We start from the raw sequence: 13,203 nt of genomic DNA, 5'->3' as shown, positions 1-13,203 counted from the left end.
GCTCCAGAATTGTTTTTCTGGATGAAGAAAACAATTCCATTTGTTTTTTCATTCCTAGATTAGGAAGTCTGGAGACTCTGAGGCTTCAAAGAGATTTGGGTGGGAGAAGCCTCTACCCCGTCCTCATTCTGTCCTGAAGGAGGCCCTACTTCTGTCTGCTGCCTGTAGGACCTATGCCCTCATGCCTCTGCCGTATGAACTGACTACTGATGGTGTTCCTTGCATGTTGGGCCTCTGTATGTGGCCAGGCTGTGTAAAAGTCTCACACATGTGGTATCACCATACTCAGGAGGAGTAGCAGAATGTATTTAATGTTTGCTATTTACATGCTATAGGTTGGAAATATCTTATAAATGGACAACATTGTGTAAAAACAAAATCATTTTCATTTTTTTTCCCACATTTTCCAAAAACAAATGGAAAAAAAAAAAGAACTGTTCAAAAGACTCATTATGCCTCATAGATTATATGGATTATATGCTGGGGTCACTTTGTTGGCGTTTCCATTGTCCTGCTGCTCCAGGGCCTTTAAAAGTGTAATAGGTGGTTGAGAAATGAGATGTGTAATTTATGCTCCTAGAACGACTGATGGTGCTATTTCAATATTGGGCCTCTGTATGTGGCCAAGCTGTGTACAATTCTCACACATTTGGTATCGCCATACTCAGGAGAAGTAGCAGAATGTATTTCAGGGTGTCATTTTTGCTATGTGTTGGAAATATCTTATAAATGGACAACTTTGTGTAAAAACAAAAGCGTTTTAAAAAATTTTCCCACATTTTCCAAAAACTTCTGGAAAAAAATGAACTGTTCAAAAGACTCATTATGCCTCATAAATTATACGTTGGGGTGTCAGCTTTCCAAATTGGGGTCACTTTGTTGGCGTTTCCATTGTCCTGGTGTTCCAGGGCCTTCAAAAATGTAATAGGTGGTTGAGAAATGTAATTTATGCTCCTAGAACGTCTTTTTGCATTTATAGCGCAAAAAAAACCCCAGGAGGTGATCAAATACCACCAAAAGAAAGCTCTATTTGTATGAAAAAAAGGACAAAAAATTAATTTGGGTACAGTATTACATGACTGAGTAATTGTCATTCAAAGTGTGACAGCACTGAAAATTGGTCTGGGCAGGAGGGGGGTTTAAGTGCCCAGTAGGCAAGTGGTTAAGGAACAATTGTGTGTTTTTGTCTCAGAGCGCATTTAAAATGCACGGAATGTGCATTAAGTGACACTGTGCCAAACAGCCATCTTTTCTACCTAGTAACTAGCTTTGAATTGGTTAAAAAACTTTCCTGTGGAGAAAAGGAAAAAAGAAAAGCAAAGTTGGATAGAATGTTGTTAATGGCATATATCTTACTTCCATTTAATCTTGTGACACATTTGTAAAATCGTGGTCGATGAATGATTCCAAACATCTGATTAATGCCTCTGAAAAAGAATGCTATTAGCATAGAGGGATCCCAGTCCCATTACACCTCTGTGCCTTAGAATTGCTCCTAAGTATAGTTTGCTGTGTGTATTGCAATGTGCAAGTGTTTTTGCATGCTTTCCGACTCTGATCCTTGAAATAGTTTCATTGATCTGTACATACAGTGCCTTGAAAAAGTATTAGTGACCCTAGATATTTTACACATTTTGTCATGTTACAACTAAAAACATAAATTTATTTTGTTGGGATTTTTTGTGATAGACTAACAAAGTGTCACATAATTGTGAAGTGGAAGGAAAACTATAAATGGTTTTCAATTTTTTTTTACAAATAAATATCTGAAAAGTGTGGCGTGCCATTGTATTCAGCTCCCTTTACTCTGATACCCCTAATTAAAATCTAACGTAACCAATTGCCTTCATAATTCCCCTAATTACAAAGTACAGCCTACCTGTGTGTAACTGAATCTCAGTATAAATACAGCTGTTCTATGAAGCCCTCAGAGGTTTGTTAGAGAACCATAGTGAACAAACAGCATCAAGAAGACCAAGGAACACACCAGACAGGTCAGGGATAACGTTTTGGAGAAGTTTAAAGCCAGGGCTAGGCTATAAAAAAAAATATTCCAAGCTTTGAACATCTCATGGAGCACTGTTCAATCCACCATCCAAAAATGGAAAGAGTATGGCACAACTGCAAACCTACCAAGACATGGCCGTCCACCTAAACTGACAGTCTGGGCAAGGAGAGCATTAATCAGAGAAGCAGCCAAGAGGCCCATGGTAACTCTGGAGGAGCTGCAGATATCCACAGCTCAGGTGGGAGAATCTGTCCACAGGATAACTATTAGGGGTGCACTCCACAAATCTGGCCTTTATGGAAGAAAGCAAGAAGAAAGAAATTGTTGATAGAAAGCCATAAGTCGTCCCATTTTTAGATTGCGAAAAGCCATGTGGAGGACACAGCAAACATGTGGAAGAAGTTGCTCTGGTCAGATGAGACCAAAATTTAACTTTTTGGCCTAAAAGCAAAATGCTGTGTGTGACGAAAAACTAACATTGTACAACACCCCAAACACAATCTCCCACCGTGAAACATGGTGGTGGCATAATGTTGTGGGGATGCTTTTCTTCAAAAGGGACAGGGGAGCTGGTCAGAGTTAATGGGAAGATTGATGGAGCCAAATACAGGGTAATCTTAGAGAAGAAAACCTGTTCGAGTCGGCAAAAGACTTGAGATTGGGGTGGAGGTTCACCTTTCAGCAGGACAATGACCCTAAACATACAGCCATAGCTACAATGGAATGGTTTAGATCAAAGCATATACATGTGTTGGAATGGCCCAGTCCAGACCTAAATGCCATTGAGAACCTGTGGGAAGACTTGAAAATTGCTGTTTGCAGATGCTCTCCATCCAATATGAAAGCACTTGAGCTATTTTCCAAATAAAAATGGGCAAAAATGTCCCTCTCTAGATGTGCAAAGCTGGTAGAGACATACCCAAAACAAATTGAAGCTCTAATTGCAGTTAAAGGTGGTTCTACAAAGTATTGACTCATGGGGGCAGAATACAAATACACGCTGCACTTTTGAAATATTTGTAAAGAATTTTGAAAAACATTTATCATTTCCCTTCTACTTCCAAATTGTGTGCCATTTTGTGTTGGTCTATTACATAAAATCCCAATAAAATACATTTAAGTTTTTGGTTGTAACATTACAAAATGTGGGAAATTTCAAGGGGTAGGAATACTTTTTCAAGGCACTGTATTATGTCTCAAGTACAGATGGCGATTGGGACTGTTGATTACCCCTATTAGCTGCTACGCACAGTCATATCACCAGACTATGTGGTGAGCTATGTCAACACGGAACTGATCACTTATATCTCCCATAATCCTTTTAGTAGCTAACCACTTGCTTACTGGGCACTTAAACCCCCCTCCTGCCCAGACCAATTTTCAGCTTTCAGCGCTGATGCACTTTGAATGACAATTGCGCGGTCATACAACACTGTACCCAAATGAAATTTTTATAATTTTTTTCCCACAAATAGAGCTTTCTTTTGGTGGTATTTAATTACAGCTGGGAGCTTTATTTTTTGCTAAACAAACAAAAAAAGATGCAGAATAAAAAAAAAAAAAAATCATGTTTAATAGTTTGTTATAAAATTTTGCAAACAGGTAATTTTTCTCCTTCATTGAAGTGCGCTGATGAGGCGCACTGATAGGCTGCACTGGTGGGCACTGATAGGCATAGTTAAGGCGGCACTAATAGGCACAGATAAGGTGGCACCGATAAGCACAGATAAGGCAGTACTGATGGGCACAGATACGGCGGCACTGATGGGCAAAGATGGGCACAGATAAGATGGCACGGATGGGTGGCACGGATGGGTGGCACTAAGGGGTACTGATAGGTACCACTGATAGATGGGACTGATGGGCACTGATAGGTGGCACTGATAGGTGGCTCTGATAGGTGGCTCTGATGGGCACTGATAGGCAGCACTGATGGGCACTGGTAGATGACACTGATGGGCACGGATATGTGGCACTGGGGTGCAGCACCGTTGTTGAGGCAGATTGTGGGTGGCACTGTGGGCACTGATGTGTGGCACTGCTGGGTGGCACTGTGGGCACTGCTGGGTGGCACTTACGGGGGCACTTATTTATTCCTGAGGGGGGCAGGTGGGCACTGGTAAGCTGGCCATGATCGGCTCTTTTTTTTTCTCCTCGCGCTGTCAGCACGAGGAGGAATAATAACCGATTACCGGCTCCATTGTATCACATGATCAGCTATCATTGGCTGACAGCTGATCACGTGGTAAGGGGTCGGGATCGACCCCTTGCTCAGACCTGTGATCAGGTGAGTCCCAGACTCGCCGATCACGGGGCGCGCAGGCCGCTCGTGCATGGGACGACGTCAATAGACGTAGTGCAGGCAAAGGAGGTCCGCGCTGTAACCGTCATTTGGCTATAGCGCGGATCTCTAGTGGTTAAAGATGTGTTTTTTTCTTTTTACTGTACTTTTTTATGCACCCAGTTTCAATGCTTCTGAGGGCGTGTACACGAGGAAGCTTCCTGTTGGTTTCCCTGTTTGTCGGTATAGCTGTGTGGCCAGCTTTGCCACAAGCTCCCATAACCCCTAACCCAAATTTGGGCTGTTTAGTGCACTGCTGGGAATAAATATGTTATACCTTGGTTTGTCTAGCTGTTGCTGGCATGGACCTCGTAAGATTTCTTTAGTAGCATGATTTGTGAGATATTGCCCAGGTCTCCAGCTATTGGCCTATTTTCACCTCTAAATGTTGATGTAAAAAAAATATCCAACAATTTAGTTGAATTGTCCGACCCCATTTCTTAATTTCTGGCTCTCCCTCGATCAGGTGGGTTCTATACCTAGGCGAGAGGCCAGTGACAATATGGTCAAAGCCATCAACCTACAGTGTTTCTCAATGGGGGTGTCGTGGTGAAAACTTCCTGTATAGTCAGATCTGAGCATTTCTGTGTTAACTCCTTTATACAGACAGGAGCAAAGGAGTACACAACCTGCACCACCTTCTGGCTCTCTCCTCTTCTCTGCCACTACTCCTGTCGACTGCGCTGGGCACCTGCCCAGCTTTCTGGGTTGCTGACAGAAGGATAGCAGCAGAGAGGATAAGAGAGCCAGGAGGTGCAGCCTGTGCTATCTCCCTCTTGTCTGTATAGATAGTTACATGGTTACATAGTAGGTGAGGTTGAAAAAAGACACAAGTCCATCAAGTCCAACCTATGTGTGTGATTATAGGTCAATATTACATTGTATATCCCTGCATGTTCTGGTCATTCAGGTGCTTATCGTATAGTTTTTTTAAACTATTGAGGCCCCCCCCACTGAAACCACCACCTGTGGAAGTGAATTCGACATTCTTGCCACTCTTACAGGTAAGAACCCTCTACGCAGTTTAAGGTTAAACCTATTTCTTCTATCTTTAGTGAGTGGCCAAGTGTCTTCTTAAACTCTTTTCCCCCAAAAAAAGTTGTATCCCTATTGTGAGGTCACCAGTATTGTATTTGTAAATGGAAATCATTCCCCTCTCAAGTGCCTCCTCTCCAGAGAGAATAAGTTCAGTGCTATACCTAAGTTAACACAGGATCACTCAGAATGGACTGTACAGGGTTGGACTACCCCCAACTATATCTCCTACCCACATTGCTCCTGTCCTGGCAGCAGAAGCTGTGGGTAGGGGGTGGTAATCAAATCCTGTACAGTCGTACCCGAGTGTATTCTGTGTTATCTCCCAAAAGACCGGTGAAGAACTGACCAGGTAAGGACAGTACTGAATCCCTGGACAGGTAAGTGTTCTTTTATTAAAAGTCAGCAGTATTTGAACCACTAAGTTCTTTTCTTACTCAATGGCTTTCTCAATCTTCTCCCCCCTCTGGTCTTAACCCTTTTCCCCTATTTTCCATCTTTTGTTAGCTATCTCACAGACCCATGAAAGTTTTATTTCTGTTGTAGCCTCGCTCCAGATGGGAGACTTTCTAGTCTCCATCGATATAAAGGATGGGTATTTACACATACCTATCTTTCAGCCTCATCAGAGGTTCCTCGATTTGCAGTAGAGGAATGTAATTTTCAGTTTGTGGCTTCAACCTTCAGGCTTTCCACAGCTCCCCAGGTGTTCACAAAGGTCCTAACACCAGTACTGGGTCTTCTAAGGGCCTAAGCGTTCTTGGTGCTCAGGTATCTGGATGACCTCCTGCTCAGAGATGACTCACGACAGGCTCCAGAACAGAGCATAACCTGCACAGTGCGGTATTTGGAAAGCTTAGGCTGGGTCATAAATACCGAAAAGTCAGCCTTGAGATGAGCTCAAAGTCTTTAGTATTTAGGTCTGATCCTAGATGCGGTCCAAACAAGGGTATTTTTGCCACCTGTAAGGATTTGTGCCCTGGAGGATCAGGTGCGTCAGATAAAGGGCACCAGACAACCCTCCATTAGGCTCTGTATGAATCTTCTAGGAAAGTCGGTGTCCTCCTTCGAGGCAGTGCCCTATGCCCAGTTCCATTCTCTGTTTTTTTTTCTTTTTTGCTGGAGGCGCTGACCAGAGGAAGCAAAAGTTTACCTCTACCAAGATGGTTGCCTCCACACAGAACAAACCATGGTATATTGGTAATGTGGAAAAATCAGCTGCAGCGAGACCTTAGACGATGTGATTAGTACTCTTTTGCCCTCTGCTTGCCTTTATCTAGAAACAGCTTCCACAGTTCTGTTCCTCTAAGTGTCCACTAAGATTAGTGAATACAGTGCTCCCTTTCAATACATGATTATGTACAATGAAAATAAAAACTACTTTTGCATACATGTGATTGGATAAAAAGTGAAGAATCATTCATAAAGCTAAACTAAGTACGCATTCGGCAAACAAATCTCTATTCTTTTAGTAAATCAAGCTGTAAGGAGGATGCTTGTTTACCAGATTGATTAACGTATTCTTTGTGAGTGAGGAGCTTTTGGTCTTCTCAGTTGAGACGTGACAAAGTGGTGTGGGCATCTTGACCAGAAGCAGTACCAGGAAGGACCAAATGACTGCTCCAGAATATGCTCACAAGATTATATCTTTCAGCTGGCCTGGAAGCATCCAGGCATCCCTCAAAAAAAGATGGAGTGTTTGGTTGAGCAAAGAGGAATCTTGACAATGTGTTCCTCTTATTTCCCCCACATAGTCTATAGACTCAGCTGCTTTTAAAGGATGATGAAAACCCTGGATTGCAACACCATTAAAGTTAACAACTTGCTTTGGCTCCACCCTTCTAAAAACTCTGCTACAAAAGTAATGTTGTAAATCGGGGAAGCAGTTAAAGCGGCGTTCCACCCAAACATGGAACTTCTGCTTTAAGTGATGGTGACCACCTGACATGCCACATTTGACATGTCATTTTTATTTTTTTGGGGGGGAGCAAATACCTTCTTTTTAGAGGCATCCAGCTCCTGTTTCTTCCTGGGGCTCTGCGGCACCGAAAACAAGTTCACTTCTCCCCCCTCCCTCCCTACAATCTTCTGGGACACGTCACAGGTCCCAAAAGATCGGTAGGCTATTCACAGTGTGCAGAGCGGCTCGCTCTTGCACAGTATGTGCCCAGCTGTGAAGCCACAGCCAAGCACCCACAGTATGAATGCCGGCGCCATGGAGAGGAGAGGAGCGGAGCGGAGCTTCGTACGCCCGCATCACTGGACCGTGGGGCAAGTGAGTGTCCGATTATTAAAAGACAGCAGCTACACTTTTTGTAGCTGCTAACTTTTATTTATTTTTTTGGGCGGAACTCCGCTTTAAATATTCAGCTAATCTCCTATCCCCCCCATAAGACCCTCACGCCCTCCTTATATAATCCCCCAATCCCGTTGGGCATTTCCACCCCAGTGACCTAATAAAAACCTTACAAAGGTGAGACATCAAGTCATTAAGGATGGAGTCACACCTTTCTTATTCCAACATTCCAACAGAAGGAACTCCCACACCACACGGTTTTTCACTATTTATGGATTAAACACTTGCTAACAATGTGTGCAAATATTTCCCTCCTTGACAGACCTTAAATGATTTCTTCCTTTGAATCTAAAGGTGACTGATCCTCATGCAATCGGGCCTAATCTCACTTTTGTTTTCTTTACTTATAGCTTTGTCCTCTCAACAGCTACCCAATTACACTCACAAATGGTCATCAAATCTGGGAGAAAAGCTGGATGACCAGGAGTGGTCTTAAATATAGAGCACAACTAAATCATGCTCTACTAAAGTTCTAGCAGTGGAGACAAATTATAAAGTGATGACTAGGTCGTAATTGGTCCCCGCTAGAATTGTTCAATATGTCCCGGGACACGCCGCCCTATGTTTTCACAGCTATAGCCAGGTTGGCACTTTTTATGCATGGTGGACCTGTCTTGTGGTGTGTCGATTTTAGCTGTTTTCCTGGTAATTTCTGAATTTTCAGAACCACCAGTTCAATTCTTAACCTAATCTACACTTCTAAATATTAAACCCTCTGGCATTACTAAGCAGAATTTTAATTTACTTAAACACATTCTCATGGCAGCGAGGTAAGCCATTACTAAGGCCTGGAAATTGCCCATCCTGACCTTAACCAATGTCATCTGGGATTAACTCCATCCTTCTGCATGAAAAAAATAGAGATAAAGCTTAATGACAAGCTTGAAAAACTTCAGGCCATTTGGCTACCTTGGACATCCCGTTTCCTTTAAGCAGGATTTGACCAAGACCTTCTGTTCCTATGAGCTGAAAAATGGCTCTGTTCGTTAGTTATTCCCATTTTTATCAGCTCCCTATGTTTGTTTTACACTCTGATCCCCTTTTTTTGGCCCATGCTCCAGCTCTCTACCATTGGCTCTCCCTATGAGGTTTTGTACCAACACTTTATCTTGTCTATCCTATTTGTTGTCTATAACATTTTATATGTTTGGTACTGTACTTGTCTACCGGCTTGAAAACCAATAAAAATACTGAACAAGAAAAAAAAAAAAACACATGGAGAACACACTGAACAATGTGTTTGAAAGACACAGACATAAGGGCTCTTGCACAAAGGGCAAATGAGCCAATTCGGGTTTATTTCCTCAGCCTGGACAGCACAGGTACAGCGTAAACCTGTCATTAACCTAAATGGCTGTGTGCCACTGTACCCATGTATATGGTGGTGCTATCATGAAACAGCATGTGGCATATGTAAAAAAAAACATAACGGTTTCTAGTTTTTTTCCTTAATAATTCTGGAATTATGCTGAATGGCTCTGACACACTGTGTGCAAAAGCCTTAAGAAAACTCAAACTAAGGCCTGAACACAAGAAGTAACTTACTTGTTTTACACTGACATATGCGACATCCATTCTGGTCTAGCCGGAATCCATAGCTGCAGTCTTTTTCAGTCAGTGTGCAGTTTATTAACAGATCACATGTTGGTGGCGCCATAGTGATGTATGTGGGTTCTGTGAAGAAAGAATTGCCTTGGTTAAACTGATAGATAAACTGAATTAAAATTATTTACATTTTACCAAATAAAGAAATTGCACCGTTAAAGAAATGCTAAAACTGAAGAAAGTAAATGTTATCCTAATTGTACAGTGCAAGACGCAGGGCTTGCATATATAGACCATGTGTTATATGTAGGTTACCTTCAGGTAGGAAAAAGCTTGCTAGGGCTGTCCTTAATGCACATTCATTTAACCCCACCCACTATGTAAGTTTAAATTTTTTGCTGGTGTCCTAAGGTGATAGACCTCTCTTCCTTTGGAGAAGTTTTTTTTTTTTCTTTTTAACATTTACTTTTTTCAATACTGCTATCAATATCTGACTGCTTATTGCCCTGGATTATCTAGCAGTTTCCAGATTGGTATCCCACTGTGTTTTACCTTGAGTACCCAATGTGTGGTGTTGTCAGGCTGTAAGATTTGCTGGATCCTGCGCTCACCTTGGCATGAAGTGCAACATGTATAGTTAGCCACAGGGTAATACAAAAATCCAAGGCCAAAGTTCATCCTTATGGTTCCCAGACCATGATGGAGTTATGCCCAGTGTGATAGGTGAAGCCTGGACCCCTAACCATATCCAAATTATGGGGCTGCAAGAACATGTTTCCCTACATTTTAGAACTGGTTTCTGGTTATCACTATACAACTCAGAGTTCAATATATGGAGCACTTATGTATTTATACATATTAATCATATCCCATCTTAAAGTGTTACTAAACCCAGTAATATGAAAATAGTTCATCTGCCCCCCCCCCCACACAGTGCCCACAGCTTATAAATCTTTTTTTTACATCAAAATAATGCCATATAGCTTTTTTGGCTGATCTGTATACCACGGTCACATGATAAACTGCAGGGTCAGCCTAAGTTCTGAGTGTTGAGGTAGGAGGAGATTTCCACCAAATCCTGTGTCCTCATGCTGTAATGGGAGGTGGATCATCCATCAAGATGTGCCAGCCCACCCATTGTGTTTTTTTTTTATTATTTACTGGGCATGGAGGGACTGGGCTGTCATTTGTTGTGTCTTTGTAACACTTTAAACTCCTATTCTAAAGAGAGAATACATTCAGTTCAGATAATCTTTCTTTATAGCTGCTCCATGCCGCTTATTAGTTTGATTGCCCTTCTCTGCACTCTCTGGTGCCCAAAACTGAACTGCGTATTCCAGATGAGGTCTTACTAATGATTTGTACAGAGTCTTTACCTCTTATAATACAAGAAAGATTTTGTGTGCTTTGGAAACCACAGCTTGGCATCGCATGCTATTAATAAGCCTATGATCTATCAGAACACCCAGATCCTTCTTCGCCATTGATGCTCCCAGGTGTAATCCCCCTAGTATGTATGATGCATGTATATATTTAGCCTCCAAGTGCATAACTTTATTTATCAGTATTAAACCTCATTTACCACACAGTCCATTTAAATACAACTCCTAAAATCAGGACTATAATTAGTAGTCTCTCTCACCGTTTGTGTTTTTATTTTTTTTTATCTTTTTTTTTCTCTACTCTGCTTCTCTTGCGCTTTTCAAATACTTTTAGTTCTCTTAGGCCACGTACACACGGGCGGACTGTCTGGCCAACTAAGTCCGTCAGACAATCCGACAGACAGTCCGTCCTACTTTTGAATGAACGGACTTGACCACACACGATGAACAGACAGTCCGCTGAAAGCTTGCGCGATGACGTGTACAGCAAGGACGACGGGACTAGAAATACGATGTCCAATACACTGCAATGCAACCTTCGGCCGTGTAAATCCTTTCTGAGCATGCGTCATACTTAGTCCGTCCAACTAGCCTACTCACGAGCGGACTGTCCGCTGAAACCAAAGTTGGACGGACTGTATTACGGAAATTCCGAAAGACTAAGGCTGCGTACACACGGGCGGACTGTCTGGCCAACTAAGTCCGTCAGACAATCCGACAGACAGTCCGTCCTACTTTTGAATGAACGGACTTGACCACACACGATGAACAGACAGTCCGCTGAAAGCTTGCGCAATGACGTGTACAGCACGTACGACGGGACTAGAAATACGACGTCCAATACACTGCAATGCAACCTTCGGCCGTGTAAATCCTTTCTGAGCATGCGCCATACTTAGTCCGTCCAACTAGCCTACTCACGAGCGGACTGTCCGCTGAAACCAAAGTTGGACGGACTGTATTACGGAAATTCCGAAAGACTAAGGCTGCGTACACACGGGCGGACTGTCTGGCCAACTAAGTCCGTCAGACAATCCGACAGACAGTCCGTCCTACTTTTGAATGAACGGACTTGACCACACACGATGAACAGACAGTCCGCTGAAAGCTTGCGCAATGACGTGTACAGCACGTACGACGGGACTAGAAATACGACGTCCAATACACTGCAATGCAACCTTCGGCCGTGTAAATCCTTTCTGAGCATGCGCCATACTTAGTCCGTCCAACTAGCCTACTCACGAGCGGACTGTCCGCTGAAACCAAAGTTGGACGGACTGTATTACGGAAATTCCGAAAGACTTAGTCCGCCAGACTGTCCGCTGAAAAAGTCCGCTGAAGCCCACACACGAGCGGACTGTCCGCTGAAACACGTTTCAGCGGACCAAGTCCGTCAGACAGTCCGCCCGTGTGTACGCGGCCTTAGTCCGCCAGACTGTCCGCTGAAAAAGTCAGCTGAAGCCCACACACGAGCGGATTGTCCGCTGAAACGTGTTTCAGCGGACCAAGTCCGCTAGACAGTCCGCCCGTGTGTACGCGGCCTTATTCTGCTGGGCATGTTTTCCTTAGACTCAAATGAATATAAACAGTAAATGAAAAAAGATTGCAAAAAAGAAATGAAACACTTTATACCATCTTGTAAATAACACAAAAAGGACTGATGAAAAAAGCATGAATACAACTGGACCTTTAGGTATGTAATGAAAGTATGGCATAACAGAGTAGCTAGGCGCTATTTTCCTAGAACATGAATTATCAATTATCATAATTTCCATCTTATGCTGCTAAAGGGTGTATGTTTGAGGCTTTAAATGTGAAATTATTATTTTTTTACCATAACAACACTCCCTTAATTTGATTAAAGCTGTCAGCCTATTATGCATTTTCTCTTTTGTATAAATCCCTGTTATTCTAAATCTAAATACTTAGGAAGTATTCCTGATAAACAGGAATGAAAGTAATATTATGCTAAGCTCTGAAAAAAATACATCATTTTATACCACAGCAGATTAATTAGCCAAAGTCATTTTATATGCTCTCTTTCCATTGTCTGGTGATGTATATGTACCAAGTCCTGTATACAACTTACCTAGACGTAAATACAAAGTTTTGAAGAAATTTCATAACCCGCGTACACACGTGGCAGACTGTCTGACCAACTTAGTCCGTCAGACAATCCGACGGACAGTCCGTCATACTTTCGAATGAACGGACTTGCCCACACACGGCACTTTTTGAGCGGACTAATACGGCGGACTAAGTCCGCCATACTATCCGCCCTACTTTTGAAATGAACTGACTCGCCCACACACGCGGAGGAAAGTCCGCTCATTTCGAGCACGTCTCCAGGTAGGCGGGGCCCGCGACGGAGACGTCGCTGGCCCCGCCGCCTGGTATGGACTTAAAGGGGAACCCCACGCCGAAAAAAATCGGCGTGGGGGTCCCCCCCAAGTCCACAACAGACCCTTGTCCGAGCACGCTACCCGGCCGGCCAGGAAAGGGGGGCGAGCGAGCGCCCCCCCTCCTGAGCCGTACT

General features: G+C 43.0%; 1 protein-coding gene across 1 annotated transcript in view; it reads right to left on the bottom strand.

Annotated features, from left to right (window-relative positions):
• Nucleotides 1-13,203, bottom strand: part of CRIM1 (cysteine rich transmembrane BMP regulator 1) — a 1,166,729-nt gene that overhangs the window by 270,674 nt on the left and 882,852 nt on the right. Inside the window, exon 8 of the mRNA XM_077486443.1 lies at nt 9,286-9,414. Within this exon, the coding sequence (XP_077342569.1) occupies nt 9,286-9,414 (129 nt within the window). The remainder of the gene's footprint in view (nt 1-9,285; nt 9,415-13,203) is intronic.

This window comes from Lithobates pipiens, unplaced genomic scaffold (assembly GCF_037356315.1).
Source record: "Lithobates pipiens isolate NorthernLeopardFrog02 unplaced genomic scaffold, aLitPip1_a1.2 Scaffold_18, whole genome shotgun sequence".
Taxonomy (NCBI): domain Eukaryota; kingdom Metazoa; phylum Chordata; class Amphibia; order Anura; family Ranidae; genus Lithobates; species Lithobates pipiens.
This window is presented reverse-complemented; position numbering and strand designations above follow the sequence as displayed.